The sequence below is a fragment of the Cyprinus carpio genome, chromosome B11, assembly GCF_018340385.1.
Source record: "Cyprinus carpio isolate SPL01 chromosome B11, ASM1834038v1, whole genome shotgun sequence".
Taxonomy (NCBI): Eukaryota; Metazoa; Chordata; class Actinopteri; order Cypriniformes; family Cyprinidae; genus Cyprinus; species Cyprinus carpio.
Window position 1 is genome coordinate 16843089 of NC_056607.1, and position 22429 is coordinate 16865517.

Below are 22429 nucleotides of genomic sequence, written 5' to 3' on the forward strand. Positions count from 1 at the left end.
CTGACCGCTTTGGTTTTTTTTCACTTCCTATTTTTCACAAAGGGGACCTGTTTGAAACTTGCTGCCTCTGCTGCTTTCCAGATGTGCGTTGCTCACCTCTAAGTCCCCAAAAATGTTAAAACAAAAAGCCTGCTGGAAAAAAAAAAGTAAATATGAACTGCAACACGATAGAAGCAGCAGCGTTTCGGATGTCAGATTTTGTTTTTGAAAACTGTGAAAAAGTTTGTGCGGATTGCATGACTGTTGAACTCATTAGATGAAGGTGAATGGTGAAAGTGGCTCAAATGAGCTCATATGTACCTGGTGTCTCTCTCGGCAGTAACTTATTCCCATGTCCCATACTGAAAGAGCGAAAGAGGAAGTGTAATCCACTATGGCTGGGCTCTCTGGGCATCATTACCTCGTTGTTGGCACCGTGAGCTCACTTTGTAGTGCTGAGGGCCACAACATTAGCGAGAGTTCAACACTGAGACAGCTCTGAGAAAGAAAGAGAGAGAGCTCAGAGAGTTCAGGATACGGGTCATCTCGAAATCCTCCAGCCTCGGCAGCCGCACAGCCGGCTAATTGATGGCAATTGCACGGCAGTTTTGCTGTGGTTTTCTTAACACCGCCCTTCTGGCAGCCAAACAAAGTTCTACTTGATAGGGTTTCAACCTCTCTCTGCTGTGCGGACTGCAAAAACTAATAAGCAAAAATGGACTTTCAAGGTCTTGTCGTATTTGAGAGCTTTTCAAGATCTTGGAGCTGGCCTGTAGGGACAGTTCGGGGCAATACGAAGGTGTTGGGGTTCAATGTGAGTTGACGCTTCAGTGACCTAGCCCAATGGGACACCGTCCAAAACCATCCTCTTACAAACACATGCTAAACAGACTGACCATGATGAGGATAGCACTAACTGGCAGCAGTGCTTCCCGTCCAAACCAGACATATGGGACGCATTTCTTTGTTATTATTAATAAAGAAAAAATTAATAATACGCGCTCGGGATGTTGCCAAAAGCAAGTTAGCTAGAAGAAAAGACACATGCGGTGTATTGTTAAAACAGAGGAGCACTCGAAACCGCTTGCTTGGAGAATAACTAAGAAAAATAAAGATCAAGTTTTTAGTTTGATTTTGATTTCGCACCTGGTAGTGGCTAAAGCGATACCGATCTTCAGAAAATAACCAGAAAGAACATACAGCATATAGAAAGCTTCTGCCATCGGTGTTTAAATGGGAGTGGAGAGGTTTGAAGACAAGTTAGGAAGGAATAAATCATACTGAGTGCTATGAGGACTCATCTCGTGTCTTTAAGCACAAATGCCGACAACAAAAAAGAAGCAACTACTGTAGTGTCCTTTCCCAAAACTCAAAATCTTCTACAATGATGCAACACATGAATACGATAAAGCAAACATGCTTTCTTTCGGCAAACCTTTAACAAAACAAAACCAGCTGCAGGTTTCACATGTTCTTCATCAATATTCAATTACATCAGTAGCATCAATCTATATCATCAATCCGCGTCGCTTGGCACAATGCAGTCTTCATCTCGCTTCTATCCCCACCCTTGGCTATTAAGGGGAAGAAAAATAGAAACCAACATTCTCTCTCTTCTCTACCTCAACGCCTCTCCCTGTTGACTTTAGTCTCTTTTTAAGATGGCAAACACAAAGAGCAAGCGGAGGCAAGCTAATTAGCAACACTTAAAAAGGGATCTGGCTTCATTGTTTGCAGTCCCTCGCCCTCACCAGTTACCAGGGCAACAACTTTGAGAGTGGCGCTGTGCATATTTCTTTTGGTTTTTTCTTCATCTTCTTTTTGTTTCCCCTGGGGGTTCTCCATTTTTTGGAGCCTGGAGAGGGCCGTTGGGAGGACAGAGATGGAGAGCGGAGGGGTCTCTTATCCCGAGCACAGAGCGGGGGCTTCTGGGATGGCTTAAGGTTAGGACTCTGCATTACACAGCACAATACAGAGTTCTAAGTGGGCATTGAAGGCAAGGAAATTGGCCTTAGTAAGAACGTAAGTGTGTGTGTGTGTGTGTGTGTGTGTGTGTGTGTTTGTATTCACCATGGTTAAAGGAATAGTTCACCTGTATCAAAACCATATGACTTTCTCTTTCTGTAGAACCAAAAATAAAGAACGTCCAAGCTGTTTTTTTTTTCCATAAAATGGAAACATATTTTGACCAGCTGCTCCAAAAAGTCATTCTGCTCATTTGCATATTTAAATTCATCATGTCATACATGTATTTGGTCTGACAATGTGCAAGGATGAATTTTAGGCTACTCCTAACATAAAACCCATTATGTAGCTGCGTGCTCACCAAGGCTGCATTTATTTGATCAAAAATACAGTAAAAAAAAAGTAATAGTTTGAAGTATTATTACAATTAAAAAAATATTGGTTTTCTATTTGAATAAATTTTAACATGTAATTTATTTATGTGACAGTAAAGCTGAATTTGCAGCATCATTACTCCAGCCTTCAGTGTAAAATGATGCTTCATAAATCATTTTTAATATGCTAATTTGGTGCTTGAGAAACATTTCTTATTATTAATGTTGAACATTCTTGTTCTACTTAACATTTTGTGAAACGAGTGATGATTTTTCCAGTCCCCCCATGATTTTTGGCTGAATAGAAAGCCTTGAAACAGTCTTTACTGACATTTAACTAATACTTACTAATCAAATCATGTCACTGATTATTATAATGGTATTATTATTTTAATTATTCACCTCCAAAGTTTGACTACTAAAATAGTCTTTGGGACTTTATTTTATGTAATGAAGTAAAGTTAAAGGGGTTTGACTATTTTAATTTTTAGAGGAACTTTTCCTTTAAGAAGTTAGAAGTAGCGCCAGTCCTTGACAATTTACTCTCTTTCCACCTCATCTGTTGATTAAAGCTGAGACAGCAAAAACACATGCCAATTAGTGTCAATTATGGCTGCTGTTTCCTGATGTGGAGTCCAGTAGGAAGTGTACTCAGGGTAAAAGAAGCCCTCCCTGTGTCTCACTAACCCTCCAAACTGAAATTCCCTCCTTTCCGCCCTCCTCCTTCTGCCCCTCATTCTCTCCATCCTTCCTCAATTCCTCTCCACTTCAACTATTACCTAAATCTCCCCCTCCCACTCCTCACAGCTCTCTCCGAATCACTAAATCCATTCTCCTGCCCTCTTTTTTTTCCTGTCCCCTTCCTTTTCCTTCCTTTCTCTCCTCCCCAGTGGTTTGTCAATCAGCTCTGAGGGAGCTATACCTCCAAATGCCCACACATTAGTATCCAGCTGAGAATCTTTCATAATCGCCATGGTGACTAGAAGAAGGTCAATGCTTGATGTGCTTCAAGTATTGTCTATGAACTGGCCAGGCCATGGAAATTACAGGCACGGAATAAAAGGTGGCTTTGTGGCACCACTTTAGACAGTGGGAAGTGAGTGTTTGTTGGTGCAAATCTATTATGTTTGAGCATGTTTGACAAAAACAAAAGGCTAAATGGCTTGTGAGTCAGAAGGTGAAAATTTGATGGAGTAAAATGATAAATAAAACTTTAGAGTGTGACAGTGAATTTCAGGTATGGGGGCCCTATTCAAATATATATATTTGTAAAGTATGTTATCCTATTATTTACAATGTATCTATATTTTAACATCATTTTTTTTTTTAAATACATAGAGGAAAGTTTGCTTTTAGAACCAAAAATAATTGTAGAAGGTGATATGAAATTTTTTGCTACTAGCAGAAGAAATAACACACTTGTCCAATGCTTTTTTGCTTTAAAATAAACTAAGCTAAAATTAAAATTAATATTAATTAAAATAAATAAATACAAAAAATATTACATAAATACCTAAAAAAATATATAAATAAATTTACGGCTTTGATTCTTTCAACCAACACATTACCAGAAATCCAATTTCACATCATCTTGTTGTCACAATTATTCCCATATGAGTTTGTAAGACATTTTTGTAATGTGATCTGTGTTGGTTGACGGTGCTACTGTGGTCTGGCTGTAGGTTTGGAACTGATCTGAGCCCAGCTGTGCTGGCAGTCCTTCTGAGATGCTCTGCATAGACAGACACACTGGATAGACACAGGAAAAGGCACTGTGCATTGCCACAACTGCTCCTAATGTAACTTCAGCTGGCTTAAAATGACTCCACACACAGAGAGAGAAGCATACCAGCACACACACGTATGTAAATGCGTACTAACGATGGCCCTATTTAGCCTTCTCAAAGGTTCCTCTGGAAAAGCCATAAATTATTTTTATTACATCCCATAAATGACATTCCCACATTCCTGAATTAGGACTCAATGTGTGAAAAAATCATTAGATGAAGAATATGAAATATCTCTGAACAAATGTGAAATACATTATGCTTCATATAAACCTTTTTACTTATAGAAATGTGCGTGTGTTACCAATGCTAGAGAGCAACTTTGAATAAAATCAAATGAAACAACTTTTACCAGAACAAAAACTTTAGTTATCAAGGTACTTTATCCAGCTATTCAAAGAGCATATATTCTTCATTCCATGACCTTTGAGGGAACACAACAAAACAAGCAAAGAAACGTCCTCTCAAATACTTTCTTAACCGTGCAAGAAGCTCAAAGCCAGACCAACTTTTCAATAGTACTACAGGAAACCAGCACGCCGGAGGTCTTTTTTGTATTGCTGCGGCATCTATTGAGGTTTTCCACAGATGCTAGGCAACTACCCTCCCTTAACACTCCCCCCAAAACCCCTCATCCTTGCACTTCGGTCACCACCAGCGTTTCGTGACCCAGCTTGACCTTTCTTTTTCACTGACCTCCCTACAATGAGACAGGCCACAATTAAAAGTGCGGAATGCTTTTAAGCGATGACACCTTTCAATGGGCTGACAATGTTCGATTTACTGGATGTTATTAAGCTGGCTTCTGGCCTGGCCCCCATCACCTAGCATCCTTGTCTAAAAGGGATATGATCCCTGTATTTAAGTCTCTCCCTCCCCTTTCCCTCCGTTTTTGTTCGTTAGACTTAAGCCGCTTGAAGGGAAGATGAGCAAGAGCGGCTCTGTACGTGCTAGTGGACCCGAGGCCTTGAGACCGCCGACACGATGGGCTGCAATTGGTCAAATGAGCTTCATTTCACACGGAGGACATGATACGGCCATTACTGTCCACCGAGTGCTGAACAGAAGGCCGTTCCTGGCGGTAATGAGACGAGAGAGAGGCCAAACACCCTGACTGTCAAACCGTCCAAACTTCCTATCTCACCATGCTTAGCATTTCACACGCAGAAACCCAATTAGAGCATCTAGACTGCCTTACAGGTACCTATGATCTGCCATCAGGATAGCCAACTCAATATGGCCTATCTGTCCAGACATCTGAGATCTATATGCCTTTATCCGCTCTTTCCATCTGCGCTGTGGACAGTTTAATTAAAGCTACCATTACAACCAATTTACAGAGTCCATTATGGCCTCTTAATGGTGAATGGTGCCAGAGAAAACAAAGAGTAAAGCAAACGTCACACGTGCACAGACATGAGTTGTAATAACATAAAAAGTGGGGGTGGGTTATGATACAATGACTACAGGAAGACAAACCGTCAGACATTAGAAAACACAGAAATAGGAACACCTATGATCTAATTATAAAATTACAAAAAGTTATGGTTATTTAAATATATATTAAACATGTATTATTATTATTATTATTAATAGCATACTAAATATTTTATAAAATAAAATAAAAGTTAATTTACTTTAGACTATATTTGAATTTAATCTATTTATTTGTATTTTTCATTTTAATCATAGATACATAAATGACAATAAATAGAATTTATAAAATATCTTTCAATTCATTGATAAATCTCATTTTGTAAACCATTAAAGTAAACACACATAACTAAACATATACATCTGACAAATATAAGACATTTGACCATTGTGACCCATTACTTGTCAACACAAATCCATTTTCCCAAAAAGTCAAAGACTTAAATGTAAAGTGAATGGGGAAAGAGAAGAGGAAGTGAGAGAGACAGTGAAATAATCTGCTATCTCGTGTCTGTAGACCATCTGATCAAAAGAGCCTGAGCTTTACAACGATGTGGTCTCCATATGCATCAGCTCCAAACCATAACCAATGTTAAGCTGTCAGTGTTTGTCTGTGCCTAAAGGAGGAGTCTGGCTGTCTGCTTCTCTCTCTGGTGTGTTTCACATCTCCATTCTGCACTACCCTTTCTCAACTCTCCACTAATTAGGGAAGCAGTTGCTCATCTTCTCACTCCTCCTGAGAGTTTAACCCAAAACTCAGAAGTGGTCAAAACTGATCTGAAAGAAGATCCGGAGCATCAGCTCTGCAAATGGCCCATCATTCTGACAGGTCGCATTTAGTGTAAAACTTGGCCAGAGACTCAAAAAGAAAGACTTTCCTACAACAACAAAAACTTTATGCAAACTTTATAGAGATTAAACATATTTAAAATTTCTAAAGAGAAAATGTGAGTGGTGTTTGCCTGTGCAATTCACCAGCATGTCATTTGAATCGACTGGTTTGAACAGCATAATGCATAAAAACATTTTCACTTCATTAACATTATTTTGCATTAAATTTACCATCAAATTCGATCATACACGTGTTTTATAAATCAGGCCTGTGATCTTTAGAAATGATGAAAAATTTATGAAAGTTTTGCCCATTTTATCAACCACCTGGTAAAACCCATATATCTGATTGCTTACATCAATGTCATTCTCTTCACTCACATAGCAGGACGAGATATACTCTGAAGAACTTGAAAAACTTCAAGGGAAATTGGTCCTCTTGATCCTAAATAGCATACTAGTAGCAAAAGGATGGGTGACAGGGTGCTTCAAGAGAGCTGGTCTGGACCCAACAATGTTTGTAACCTGCTACGCACAATTTGGGGCACATCCTATCTAAATGGTCGCTTTGAAGCAAAACCACAGGTCTACTGTATCCCAAAAGAGAGTGAGAGAGAGATAAGGCCTCCCTATTAAAGAAACGAAGAGCAGCAGAGGGGACTGTCAGGGCCATTTCCCCCTGCCCAGTCTGCAGTAGCTGTAGACAAGCTGCGGAGCGGGACCATTTGAAGTGAAGAACACTCGAGGGATTGAAAAACAGAAAACCCTTGGTTGGATTCCTGGCTTTGTGCAACAAGAGGATGAAATTCTATGAGGACTCCACTAGTGTGCACTCTTGATTTTTTTCCCTCTACCTCTCCTGTCTTGCTTTTTTTTTCCTACAAAGCAAAGGGTTTTGCTGGTCTTGGGGTTGTGAAGCAGACAAGGAACATTCCTCAGGGGGCCCAGGCGCCCTTTCTTGACACATCTCAGTGTTGCACTTTCTTTCCCCCCTCCCTCCCTTGGTTCCGTCTCTCCAACCACTTCAGCCCCACTTTCCCCCATCGCTCGACTCTTTTCTCTTACGTTCCCTGACTCGGCTACCTCATATCTGTCCATACCCACCATCCCCACTTCTCCCGAGATGCCTGCCTCCGTTCCTCTGACTCAAACCCATCCCAGCGCTCTCTTTCGCCCCTTTGCCATCTCTCCCTCCCTCTGCTCGCATTCTCCATCACTCTGCTGGGCTTCTGTTTGTTTGGTAAAGACTGTTGAGTCTTTGACGTCTGTAGATGCCTATGATTTCTCCCAGGCTCCCGAGGGGCCCAGGGAGAGAGTGCTTTGTGCTCTGACAACGTGGGACTGCAAGGAGGGAGCTGGGACTCTTTTTCTGCTCCAACGCTTCCTGGCAGGGTGTTTAACCAGTATCGGTGCACAGTGCTGCTTCCAGGTGAAAGATTTGGGCTTGGAAGAAGGGACTACACTAGAATAGACAATAAACAGAATCAACAGAGAAACAGAAGTGTGTTTACTAAGGTTTTCATTAAATTTATTGAAAACTTATTGTGCCACCTGTATTGTGGTGGTTATCATTACATTTTTCTGAATAAAATAAGTATGGCACAGCACAGTTCCTGAAGCTGGGATCCTTCACAAATCCCACAATATCCAAATGAACCGTTTTTGGTTTAAATAGTCACAACCCCTTCAATATTATACAATTTTATCCTTCTGTCTGCTTTTCTATAATTATACATTTAATTTATTATATAAAATATATTTAATGCAACAACCTTGTGAAGTACATCACGATACCTGCATAATGACACTAAAGAGTACGACTTCACTTAAAGCTTGACATATGTCAATACATCGAAGAATATACACAACATTTCCATGAAAGGGGCTTCTGAAAGGCTTGCTGAAACAACCCATAATCTCTTTCAATCCCTTCCTCCATCTCTGCAGGGCTTTATAGTGACCTGCTCCATAAAAAAAAGCTGTAAGCGATGAGTATAGCGGAGCAAGACATTAAAACTTGATAAATGACTTTTTAGGAGGCTCTGCCATGATAACACTTTACTGCTTGCTTTGCCATTTTCAGAGCCTTCCTCATTAAAGTCATTTGGCTTCAAGGCCAAACTCTCCATTCATTTATAATCAAATGAGGGAATTGATGAACTAATTCATTCATCAGATTCTTATGAACAATGGCCATCTGAGATGGAATAAAGGAGGCAGATTTCTATGGCGTTGCCACCCATTGCATCGCTTGCTGGCACAAAACTTACATCTCGTTTGAAGAAGAAAAAAGAGGAGGAGTGAAGAAATGAGAAGAACATTTGGGATATCTCAGTGGACAAAGGGGTTAGGGAATGTCATTCACTCAAACTGCACTGCATATAAAAGTCATGATTTTCATTCAGTCTAAAAACCAAACGTTATGAAAAAAAAACAAATCACAAAGTCTATTCATGGTATTTGGATGCTGATTTTGAATAAAGTGACTATAGAGGCTGAAAAATGAATAAAACATTTGAGCAATAGTTAATTTGCCACATTAAATAGTGACAGCAGATCAAACAGATGGCCTGGGGACTTTTTCTGATTTTTTTTGTCTGTGGAGCAACTCAAATAACAGTGAAGTAAATGTATAAAACTGCTACTGGAAGATGAGCAGGTGTGTGGAGCCTCACTCCATAAGGCTCAAGGCCATGGAGAAATAAAATACACCTATACATAAATGCTGGCACATGCATGTACACATGCATTTATAGGCAAGTAACCACATTAAATATCCTTAAAGAGAGCGACTACAGCATTTGTACCACTGAAGGTCTCTGTGTGGCATATTTTGCATCTGAAGTGAAACTTCTATTCAGATTGTATGACATTGTATGCATAAATAATATCTCAGTGCAACTTATAATTTCTCATAAATGTGATTTAAGCCATAACTGTGAAAAAAAAAAATAGCAATCGTAAGATTCTAAGATTTATCACGTCACAGTTACGTGAAATGCAGTTGTTTTTGTGTATTGCAAATTACAAGAAATAAAGTTGCAATTATATTAAAAGCACTGACTATGAGAGGCTCTTGAAACAAATACAACTAAATTGTAGTTTACTAGACAAAGGCTTAAAAAAGCCAACATTCTATTGCATAATTATCATATAGAGTTATAGTTAAGCTGTCAGCTTCTTGTAGACATATGAATTATGAAAACCGTGATGTAAAATGTTTTGAACATTACTTTTACAAGGAGCTACTGCTGCCACCAAAGACCAAAAATATGGGCACGCAAGAGAGAAAGTGGAAAAGGAAAATAAAGAGGGACAGAGAGGAAGGAAGAGAAATAGAGAGACAGAGTGTGGCATTGAGGGCACGGCAGCCGTATGTTTGACATTGGAAATGGTTTAGAACAGAAGGAACTGGCAATTTCTCTCTCTAATTAAAGGCTTTGGCTCACATGACCATGTACAGGTGCACCAACACCAGACTGCAGAGCGGGGAAGAAAGGCCTCCTTGTGTGTGGTGAAGCCATGCTCACTCAGCGGGAGTTTCCACACACACACACTCACAGAGGATGCAGCCAAGGAGTGCAAACATTCACATTCATTACCTTCACTACAATTTCAAGCCCTTATTTCAAGTGACAGAAAAAAACTATGCAAAGTAGTTGTTATTTTACAAGTTCTTTCCTTCTCTCTTCCTGTTCTGCTCATGAACTCTCTACTCTCCAAACAACTTTGTTTACTCGTGTCAATTTTTGAGCAACTCCAGTGGTCAGATTACTAAGAACCCATTTTTATATTATTTTGGAACTCCAGGAATGGCAAGATCTGACTGAAGGAGACACACAAATTTTTTTTTGAAAGACAAATTTTCACTTTTTCATTTACAATGACTAGATAATATATGGTTAAACTATTGAATCAAGACCTTAACCTTTTTTTGGTAAGATTTCTACCATTTAGTTTTTCAATGAAGTATTTTTTTTATTTTTTTTTATTTGCATGAAATACAAATTGTGTGTAGGTCTTCTAGCCCTTTGATGCCTCAATTAATAATTATAAATTATCATAAAATATAATTGCTTTAAAATATAAAAATATTTAATATAATAATTAAATATAATATTGTATTTTGTAATATTTTGCTATATATTGCTATATATTATGATTAATTTACAGTTAGAACATCAGTGTCAAATCGGGAAAGGTAAATAATCTGTCTTAACAGATACCGCTTTTAGTAATAGTTCATCAATGTTACATTAAGACATACTAGGATCTGTTAACAGATATGCAGTGCAGCCTGTGTCATTGATAACAAGGTTGAGGGGTCCTGTTACCCTCTGCATCTGTAATGCATTTAGGGAAGAGTGTGGACAGAAAAAAAAAAGAATTTTAGCCAAGAAAGTCCGGGAAGTGAGGAAATTCCAACTGACAAACTGGATATGGAAGACACTGATGCATAGGCCAAAGAGCAAAAACAGCACAAGCCTCTGCACGCTGACGTGTCACTGCATAAAACAGTTGCTTAGAGGATTATTGTGACTCAGGCTAGACTGAGACTGCTGCTAGAACTGGACCTAAAGTGTGAGGATTTCAGTAAAGTCTGTGTTATATTTACAGGAACTAGAGTTAGGAGTACATAAAATCGCAGTTCTGGAAGATCTCATGGAAATATGAAGCCTGAGGACTAGATTTGGTTAAAAGATTAGTTCACCCAAGACAGTAATTACTGACTCACTCTCATGTCATTCCAAGCCTGTACAACTTACTTCCGCTGAACACAAACAGAGAAATTTTGGACTGTGTATCATCAGTGAGGCCCAATATTTCAGGTCTACTGAAACTATATAATAACTTTGAATGAGACACAGGCTGCTACAAATGGGTAATGTATTCAGTGGAGATTCTGATCTGTGTGATTCACTAACAAATCAATTTGTGAACTGGATTAACTGATTCACTGAAAAGATCAGAGTTTTCAGACTTGTATTAGGTCTGATTCTCACACAAAGCCATAGTATCATATGGCTTTAGAAGATCTGTTGCAAAGTGTACAAGTTGTATGAACTACATTTGTGATATTTTTAGGTTGCACGTTCACAAGCCTCAAGCCTCATTCATTTTCAATATATCAATACATTAAGTAAATAAAGAAAAGCAATTTTGTTGTCATTTTTCTGTCCAGATCTATTACTGTACATTAAACATATTATTCCTTTATACAATCACTGGAATACACCTCTAGTGTATAATCTGTATAATCACCTTTAATATCTAAATTGATCTAATTGTAAAATAATGAAATAATATGATAGCAAAAAAAAAAAAAAAATAATAATAATAATAATAATAATAATAATAATAATAATAAATATTTAAATAAATCTATAAAAAAAGGTAAAACTTTATTTTAAGGTGTCCTTGTTACATGTACTTGCTATTACAATAACAATAAATTATGCATAATTACATGCAAGTAACCCTAAGACAAACCCTAACCTTAACCATATAGTAAATACATGTAGTTAATTAATATCGCTCAGTACTTAAATGTATAATTACATTGTAACAAGGACTCCTTAAAATAAAGTGTAACCAAAAATTCAACAGAACAACTTAAGTCATGCAGGCTGTGAATTACTTATTTCCATATCGGGGTGAAATATGCCTTTCATATTTTATACTGTTCCCATTAAATGACTGAAAAATGACAAGCTGTAATATTATACACCACACAAATAAACTTTTTGAGATGTTGAAACCAGTGTAATACAGTTTGGTTCGGATAGTTGGTTGTTTATAGTTTGCGCAAGATGTGGAAATTGCACAAGAAACAACTAACAGCTAAACACACTTCCTCAAAGCCTGGGTAGAGGACTTAGGGTCTTTTGCGCGCGCACACACACACACACACACACACACACACACACACACACACACACACACACCTGCTGCTGTTGAAGGTGCAGTAAATCCACTGGGCTGATCTCCCCATTGGTGTCACCGTTGGACCCTCCTTCTCTTCCTCCGCCGTCTGATCCATTTTGATTGGAGGGTGTGGTTCGAATAGTCTCAGTTGCTGATTCTACCATCATCACGTGGCACCTTGGGAAAAAACAGAAGAAATTGATTGACCATCAAGCATTGTTGGAAGTCCTAGAAAGAATGTTAGAATCTACATAGGCAATATATTTTATCACAAAAGCAAATATACACACTAACCAATAGCACAGCTTCACAATCAACCCCATCAGAAAGCATTTATATGCAGTAGAAATAAAGTGACACAGGTGTTAACCTTGATAAAAACATAGTAAACAAGCTGTGCTCCATACATCCATTAAGATATACCTAAAGAACCACCTGAGCCTCTGAACAGCCAATGGCAGCCAAGGACACAAACACGGAGAAAGGCGCAACAAAGGTCTGCCTGAAGAGATACTTGTGTCAAACCAAAATGGCATTGTGCCGTGAAAGAGTACAGTGCTTTTCACTTTTACCAAAGGTTACAATACAGTGCATCAGCTCTGATTGAAGGACATTTGTCTTTGACAGAAAGTGTTGATGCATCCACCAGTGTGACAAAGAAGCCCTTTCAATTAGAAAACCTGTACGCAAAAGAAACACCAACCTCTCGTACACCTTATTATCAGCCGTACAAAAACACAAGCAACTCCAGGAATGCATTTACCATCTTTAAGAGGTGACGAGAGTCCAAGAAGAAAGAAATAAGCCTTCTAATGAGTGAACGATTCAGTGAACCGATGACTTATTGACGTGTATAGTATTATTAGAAAAAGAATGAGTGCTCCTCAACTTAAAAAAAAAGGAAATATGTCAATTGTGTTGTCATTTTTATTTAAAAATACATTAAAGTGCTATTATTATGGGTTATGAAAGGTTCATATTTTGGTTTTGGGAGTCCCCAACAACAGGTTGACATGAATGCAAGGTCAAAAAACACTTTCATTGTCTTATAATATGCATTTATTTTTACCTTATTGCTCAACGACTCCCAAACGATTCGCTCAACGATGCATTTTTACAAACCCCTCCTTTGTGTGACGCTAATCTGGGTTGATTGGACCAATTGGTCTCATTTTCATTTCATCATTCCTGTGATGCCTGATAAATCAGCATTTGTGAGCACAGTGCGGCTTTGTGTACAGCGTTGCCATGGAAACAGCTATTTTACCACTCCAAAAGTGGCACCTAGCGACAAAGAATGAATTTGCATTTTCATTCAGACCAACACGAAAAGACCAACAAGTGGGCGGGCAATGTGCTAATGTTTCATGTTGACATCAACATGGAACAGCTTGGGATTCGTTTTAAAAACGACTCGATTCAGAGACGACTCTTTATTTTGAGAGACAATAACTTTATACTCGATGCACTTTCAGATTTAAAACTTTGCAGGATGTTTTCATTCACTTAGAGCTGCGTTACACGCTGCATGAAAGGTAAATTTAAAAGAACCATAATAGGAGCACTTTAAGCATACAATTTACACTTGAATTCTAGGGTTGTGATGGTGAGGGAATTTTTCCACCGGTTAATAGATGTGTGACAACACCGGTAATACCGATATCACTGTGGGGGGGAGCGTTCCCTCTTTTTCTCGCTTTTAAATAGCTTGTAAAAGTGGCATGCGCTTTTTACTTTCACTTTCAAATAGCGGAAATTTGGCATAAAGCAATTGTTAATTTTTAGTTTGTTTGAATTTTCCCTCTTTTCCTCGCTTTCCTTCACTGTTTAATAGCTTAAAAGCACTGTGCGCATTTTACTTTCACTTTCAAATTAGCAGCAGTTCGGCGTCAATTGTTTGAATGCAACAACAAAATACAACGTCAAACTCACTTTAGCCTACAGTATATATAAAACATAGAACTTTTATTAACAAAACAAATAAAAATACACCAAGCTACAGGGCAGGCTATGCCTAATATAAAATAACAAATAGCTTACATAAAGTTTAAATAGGTATACAAAACTGGAAATAGGCTAAGTACACATGTATAAATATACCCAAATAAATAAGAAACGGAGAACATTTATTTGCAAAATCAGTAAGAAAGCTTGGAGGCACAGTATGTAAAATAAAATAAATAAATTACACAAATATATTTAAATAAAGTAAAAATCAGCCAACACTGTGGAACCGATTAAATAAGAAATGAATGTTTAAAAAACCTTCCAAAATCACCTTAGATAAACAGCAAAAGTCAACAGGCTTTTCAAAATCTAAAATAAACGAAATCGAAACTAAATCATCCACCATCGTCTTGTCTGTCTCACCTCACTCTTCCTGTCAGTCAGCTCGACTTACTTTCCTCACTGGATAAATGAAATCTGATCTGTGATGCGACTGTCGTTCGGCAGGCTGCATTGAGCAGCCGCGCTCAGTTTTTAATTGTAGTGTCTGTTCTTTTACTGAACTAAATGCATTTTATTACTACAAAAAAATAAATATGATTGTTGGTGTTTGTATTGGTATGGTATTATATTGTGTCGAGGCTATTGAATTTTTTTTTTTTTTAGTTTGTATAATATTTTTTTTCTTCTTTATGCTTATTCATAAAGAAAAAAAAATCCAATAAAAGATCAAGATTCCTGAGAAGAAAATTAAGTAATATTATATTAAATAGTTTGTCAAGGTTAGATCAGACTGTATAATATAATATCGTACAATCCCTAAAAAGACATTTTTTTAAAACATTAATTTAATAAGACATTTATTAAATTAATGTTTTGTGTAAATAAATCAAATGTTTCGTGTGTGTGTTTAACCTTGGAAATCATATTTAAAATTATTCAAATGTTTCTAGTTACACCACATGAAATTAATTTAAAGCTGAAAATAGTATAAACATTTTTTCATAATACACAACTACATAATACAAACAGGAACACACAAAGTAAATTTCTGAGAACTCGGCATGTGTTTTCATCTACATTTTACTTGCTTTATTTAACCTTGTCTTCTTATTTGTCATTGACGTGCTTATGAAAACCCTAAGATATTCACTTAAAAACAAATATCAATGAGATGAAGCCCAGCATTGCGATTGCATTGTGGGAATGGTATTATCTACACATGTAGTACGTGCTGTGCAGTAAAGCTCGCCACAACAACAGCTGAAGACACCGATAGAGAAGACTCTTTACCTGCTTCTACACCCAGATCTTCATCAGGACGTTTTGGAAACTCAAGGCTGCTTTTATGGGTCCAGTAAGTTCACAGTAGGAATCACTTAAATGCACCTGGTTGAGGAGTTATATACTTTACACAAAGCTGTCAACTGAGGCAGTCACGCGAAACTCGCATGACTGAAGACGATGCAGGCATGTCTTGTATCATGGGGGGTGCAAACCAAAAATGTGGGTAGTTTTATTGTCTGTGGACTTGTGAGAAACTCTAAACCATGTGCGGTTAATTTACATCCACCCAGACCATGCAGGGTACAATATTAACCCAAAAAACTCTTCAGCTTCTTCTTCATTATATGCAAGAGTCTCAAGCTCTTTGAGATACGCAAGACTTGAAGGAACGAGCAGCTGCTGAGCGAGTGCATCACTGCCATATTAATCAGCCCAGGGTGTAAGCAAGCATGAAGCCTTGTCATATCCTGTAATGGGTGTATATTGCCGCTATAATGGAGGGTCGTAAATAAAGCAGCCCAATAAATCTGCACAGGGAACCTTTGATTACGGCTGTGAGACAGAAGTTTGCAGCGTCTTGTAATTGTTTTTGGCAAGCTCATCTAAGCCGCCAATGTTGAGACTTGCTGCATCTTGTTTAGCCCCTGAAGCCCCTCTATCTGAACTTTGACCTGTGAGAATAGAGGAAGATGCATTTTTCTTCTAAGGGGGAGTGAGGGATACAGAAAGGGTGGGCGTTCTTTTTCAGATCGAAGAGATAAAATGAGCATTTTGGGGGAGGGCGAAAAAAAAAAAAAAAGAACAAAAAAGGCACGTTTGCCTTTTAATTGGGACAGAGGAGAAATGGGACCAAACTTGCCTTTGCTTCAGGGACAAAAACAACAAAAAAAAGCTTGCAACAGATAAAACAAAAATCCCAGTACCAGCGTCTTCGCAACATGGTAACGCAATGCATTTATGTTCTAATATCAGCAGATTTTCTTTGGCACTTACAAGAAAGGGTGGAGGGGGTGGTGATTCATTCTCTATCCTGTTTCTGCAAGTACTGAGGCTGCATAAAGGGATCATGGGAACTTCTATGACTGCCTGTTAAAAGCTGTTTATATTGCTGAGAGTTGCTAAGGTAAGACAGCAATGCATTCTGATTCGGTTCCAGAAGCGCATTTTAGTAAAAAGTGAAAGCTTTGTAGTTCTGGTGATTTTTTTTTTCTCCATATGTGTATTAAAAAGGAAGTAACACAAAAACAAACAAGGTTGGGAAATGGAGAGATGGCGAAACAAGCCACAGTTTATCTCATTCATGACTAAATCCCATCCTCCCCAGAGCAAAGATCCTCCATTCCCTCCTTTCTCGTTCTCTCTCTCCATCTACCCCCGAGGCAGCTGCAGTTCCGTTCCTGTGCTCAGGGTCGGAGTCGGCGGCTGGCACGGGAACAGAGGATTCAGAGAGAGCAGGGTTGAAAAGACGCCGTCTGAGCCAGGTAGGCCAAGGGGCGGAGGTCTCCTGGGTAAATCTCGTACAGGTGGGCCGTCACTTCACACCCTCTCAAAAAATAGCAAGCCCAGCAGGGACTAAAAGCTTCCAGTACTCCGACAGGGTCAGAGGTGAAAGGTAGATTGTCTTTTCCCAGCTCCCTTTTTTATTGTTTAGGGAACACCATTTACTGAAGACGTCAACACTGTAAACCGTAGACAAAGCATCAGGTGTTCCTGCCTACAGTTGTTTTTGCTTTTTCAAGCAACAAAAGCAGATGAGTCAATGGCACATGAAGAAAAAAAAATCTAATTGTAAACAAGTACAGTTCTTGGAATGTACTCTATTTAAGCTTCAATTTAATTTGTGGTCTAACCAATAGTAAAATGAAAAATATATATCTCCTTATACCTGAAATTCATACATGTATACAAAAAGATCTTTAACCCCCCCCCCCCCCGCCCAAAAAAAAAAAAAAAAAAAAATATATATATATATATATAATATATATATATATATTATATATATATACACATTTCACAATTATTTAAAAAAAAAAAGTCTTTAAATATAGGGTTTTTTCATGTTAACACAAAGAAATTATTACTTCATGAAATATCATTACACCAACACGGCATTTTACCCCCTAAATTAATTAAAAAAAAACATATATAATATATATAATATATATATATATATATATATATATATATATATATATTATATATATATAGAATACCATTGTGTATTTTTGTAGATGTAGATTATACTTATCTTTTTTAATAAATTAACTCCAGCTACACTTCTGCAGAAGAGTGAATCTGTAAACGTTTGAATGATGACAGGCTCAGCGGCTGAAGCACAGATTCATTGAAGTGGAAGTGAATGTACCTCTGAACCCGAGTACCAGCTTTTACAGTCTTTCATGGCCCGCTCGGCATGCCGAGAGCTTTGAAGAGGATTGAGGCTGTCGGATCCAGCTGGCTGATCCCAGATCAGCACATCTGCAACCCCAGACTGCGGATTGGACTCTGCGTTCCGGTCCGACTCCAAAACACAAGCCCCACTAATGCCCCCTGAATTCAGCACTTCCAGCCCGGATCATTTCACTAGCGTGAAGATAGTAGACGGCCAGCGCCAGCTAACAAAATCAGTCTTTATTATTTCAGATGAAAATGAGTATATTTCAAATCCTTCACATAAAAGCTTATTACTGGCCTCTAAAACATTGAAAGCTCTATAACGGATAATTGACTGTGATACCTGAAATTTAATTTTACATGTTTCGCTTTTTTCCCTCTTGTTTGGGTCTCAGTGAAAGAAAATATGGCAAACATTAAACCGGCTAAAGAGTTTCTTTCACATTAAAAAGTTCTGTTCAAGGAGCAATGTTTAAAATAATGTGAGGATTCAAGCTGTAACTCACTTGGCAATGTCGACTGACTGGTTTAAATTTGCAACTTCAGCTCTCCGGCACACACCAGAGCTCCATTTAACTACAAAGAACATTACCCAGATCTAAAAAGAAAATAAAACAGGCATAATAGAAGATGACAACTTTGAACAATATTTATAAAAATGGAATACCGCCTAATTATGACAGTCCTTTCCCACTTTTTTTTTATTACTCATTCATTTACTCCATCTTTCCTGTCCTCTTCTTTATATAGGAACTTTTCAAGGCATATGCGGAACCGTTTCACATTTTTTACAGTGGGGCTGTTCACTGTTTTTGTCTTCCTTTGCACCTGTGGAACAGCTCTTTCTGCACGTTACGCACACGCTAGCACACACAGACATCCTTCTCAGTAGTTTTTTTTTTCTTTTCAGCAGCTTACCAGATTAATAACTCTTTATCATGTTAAGCCTTATTCAGGTCTATTTATATAAGTCCCACAAAGGCTGTTTCTAGAGCCTTGCATCAGCTCACAGGAATGCTCTTATTAATAAAAAAAAAGAAGGAGCCAACATGATTAGTGGAGACAGCCACAGTTGTGCCAGCACATCTCACGTCTTCTCCCTCAGGCTACCGAAACAACAGTCCCACAGAGAAACAAACGCTTCGTCAGGAGTGCGCCGCTCCTGTTTGTCACTAAATCTGATTGAGCAACATAAAAGTCCACCTGAGCACACGTAACATACTTGCTTTATTTCATAACCTAGTGAGCCGTCTATAAAGGGAGAACATGAAGATACTATTGTTGAAAGCACATCTTAAATTGTTTTTAATTAGGCTGTGTTTTCAGATACCTTTTAAGATACTGACATGCTACTGTAGTTTAAACAGCTGAATATGGAGCTCCAAGGTTGCATTGGGAAAAAAATAAAATAAAATAAAAAGTAAAGTAAAATAAAATAAAATACCTTGAAGTCAAAGAGAGTCTCTTTAGTAAAGGTCAGTGAGAAAAAAATATGGGAAAATAGGTGTAGATACAAAAAAGGAAAAGAAAAACCAACTTTTGGTCAAAAATATTACATGTAAAGCTCAGTGCAAAAAAAATTACAGATAAAGTGAAAAGTTTATTATAAATGCTGCTAAAGATAATTTTAATTCACTACTGAGAAGTATGGAATCAAAATATTTAAGATCAATAAAAAAAAAAAAAAAAAAAAAAAAAAAAAAATATATATATATATATATATATATATATATATGCATATGTATGTATGTATATCAAATTTTTTGTTTAAACGTCTAAAATCAAGACTGAACAAAAAACAAGCAGTTTCTGAGGCAAACGCACATTCATTGTGTTTGTTTATTTGCCTGATCAGGAAGAACTGCTCTCGGGACGCAAACATTCAGGAACGCGGTCTACGGAAGGATAGGGTGTATTTGTGTTAGCAACTCCAACTGCTAGCCCACGGGGCAGAGGGCAGGTATGTGTGTGTCCCAGTGGTTAGAACACACAGCTTGCGGCTCTTCCTCCAGATTTGTCTTCCCTAGACGTATGGTTGGTAGTGGTGGTGAGAGGGAGGGGGCAGGTATGACTACATCAACTAAAAGGCTGGGCCCAGGGGAAGTCCGTCCCTGTCTGCCATGATGACAGATAGCAGGAAGACCCAGAGCTGAGAGAGAGCGTGAGAGTGAGAGAGATGTAATGAGCAGGGTACCTAAAGTAAGTCACCACAAGAAAGGGTCTGAAACAAATAAGTGTTCCTGATAGAATAATAAAGGAAAGCCTGAATTGCTGGGTGTCTCTTAGCAGTTTTAACCTTGGCCCAGCTTCGGCCACTTCAAAGAGATCAACTACCCGCTCCTCCCGAGGGGCACGGTACACTGGAATATCCTGACAGTAAAGAAGAGACCCTCGTTTGAAGACTGCTTAGCCGAGCACTTATGCGCTCGGTTTTTATGAGCAAAGCCGTTCTCCACTCCACTCCAGAGCGGTTTCCCTCCGTGGAAGTGGCACAATGCTTCACTTGGCATTATGACAAAATCCCTTCACGTTGCCACCCACTTATACACTCACTCACCCCAGGCCTTTAAATTCATCATAAAAATGGCATCCGCAACCCATTTTCCAAGATATTCCATGAGAAGAAATGGTTGACATTTATTTATTTGTTCTTTTTTTATTATTATTATTATTATTCTATTCATCAGGAATTGACTGGGTCATAAAAAAATGGGCAGTATGTACCAAAACAAGGTCAAAACAACCCCATCTCATGACAAAATTTTACAATTTCATACTCATACAATGTGATCCGAAAGAATATGTACACTTTATAATAAAAACTGCAATCCTAACTAGAGTTATCAACAACTATAAAAAAAGTCATGGCATCTAACAGAAATAATTAAGTTAAAGGACTAAAATTACTAATGAAAATTAATAAAAATAAACTCAACTAAAACTTAAATGAAAATAAACCGAAATAATAATATTTAGAAAATAAATAAATGAATAGAGAACAAAATAGCGCTATAAAAATGATTATATCCAAATGATTATATGAATTCACACAAATTTGCTAAAATGCGAAATAGTTATGAGACTGTGTTGAATAAAAAAAGAAAATAATAACAATTCTTAATTCCGTAATAACAAACTAGTAATAACTAGTAGTAATAACTAAATTATGTATAATAGGAATGTGGAAGTTTTTTCATTTTGGCTTTTAAATTAACCAATGTTATAGTACATCCAGTTAAAGCACTATAACTGTCTGTTCACCTACCCAAAGAGAAACACACACAAATGTGAGTGATTTTAATAATATTGATTGTTTTATTCTAATGCTAAAGCTCTAGACTGATTCAACTTAGTTAACTGGAATCAATCCCAGGTAAAGGACACCAATTGTCCCTTGTCCCAAAATAATTCACCCCAGCTGCCTCAATTGCTCCAATTAGATCCCTGCAATTAGTGTACTGCAGTCTCCTTGGATAAAACACATTTCTTCTAAATACCAGGTAATCAGATACATACAAAGTCCTTGTAAACTCATAATTGCTCTGTAAAGATTATACTTTTTTTGTATGTTCTTTTCAAATCCCAGATCTTGAGGAAAGATGGTGCTTTTGTACAGCAGATAAGCTACAGATCCGTTTGAACTCAACAGCCTCCTCTTGTGATCATATGGAACAGTTCCAACCAGTGCAAGTGGGATAGGTGGATTTTACCTGCTCATTTCTTTGCCTCAAAGTCAAATTAACATCTAAGCAATATATCTGTGTGCATGTGCCTTTCCACCATGATGATTTAAAGAGCACCAAAGGTAAACATTCGGAATGGGTGCCGGTTTATTGCAGACTCGACTGCTTTTACTGTCACAACCGAACCCCCTCGCTCCTATTACTAAACCTTAGGACCACCAATGTCCAAAAATAACCAATTCATTTCCCCACGGCACAGGCTGAGACAAGGGGCACAGAGAAAACGGGAGCGTGGAAAAAGAAAATGGAATGAACAGAATGATCTGCGTTCACGGGGCTAATGACACAACTTTGATCTTCTGATAATTTTCAACGGGTTTCAGAGCTGGTGTCCTAATTTCAAACTCCGGGTTTTTTTCCAGCTGAGGTTTTTCTTTTTCTCCTTCGATCTAAACTATGGCAGACAACAATTAAGGAACTGCTTACCCGCCGACTGTCACAAAAATCAGAGGCACTTAAAGGACAATTCAATTATCAAGGACATGCCGATATGAAAGTAAAAAAGTAAGAAAGATTCTCACGGGGGAAAGAAAAAGAGGCCAAATAAAACAGAGGAGACAATCAGAGAAAATGTGCATGGGGGAGGCAAGATATGCATTCATATGATATCTAATGTACCATATGGCGATCTAATGTGTTCTTGCGGTGACGCGCACCTGATGCAGAAGGAGGCAAAGTCCTGTTTGCAGAGGCCATAAAGATTAGCTTCAATCAGGTGGGTTTCGTTGCAATAGGTAAACACCGCAGCATTCCCGACCGATGA

The 22429-nt window shown here is 38.0% G+C and overlaps 1 protein-coding gene across 2 annotated transcripts in view; it reads right to left on the bottom strand.

Annotated features, from left to right (window-relative positions):
* Positions 1-22429, bottom strand: part of LOC109085174 (forkhead box protein P4) — a 123538-nt gene that overhangs the window by 68500 nt on the left and 32609 nt on the right. For both annotated transcript variants that reach the window (XM_042734257.1, XM_042734256.1), the window contains exon 2: positions 12316-12472. In XM_042734257.1, the coding sequence (XP_042590191.1) occupies positions 12316-12462 (147 nt within the window). In that variant the 5' untranslated portion in view covers positions 12463-12472. The remainder of the gene's footprint in view (positions 1-12315; positions 12473-22429) is intronic.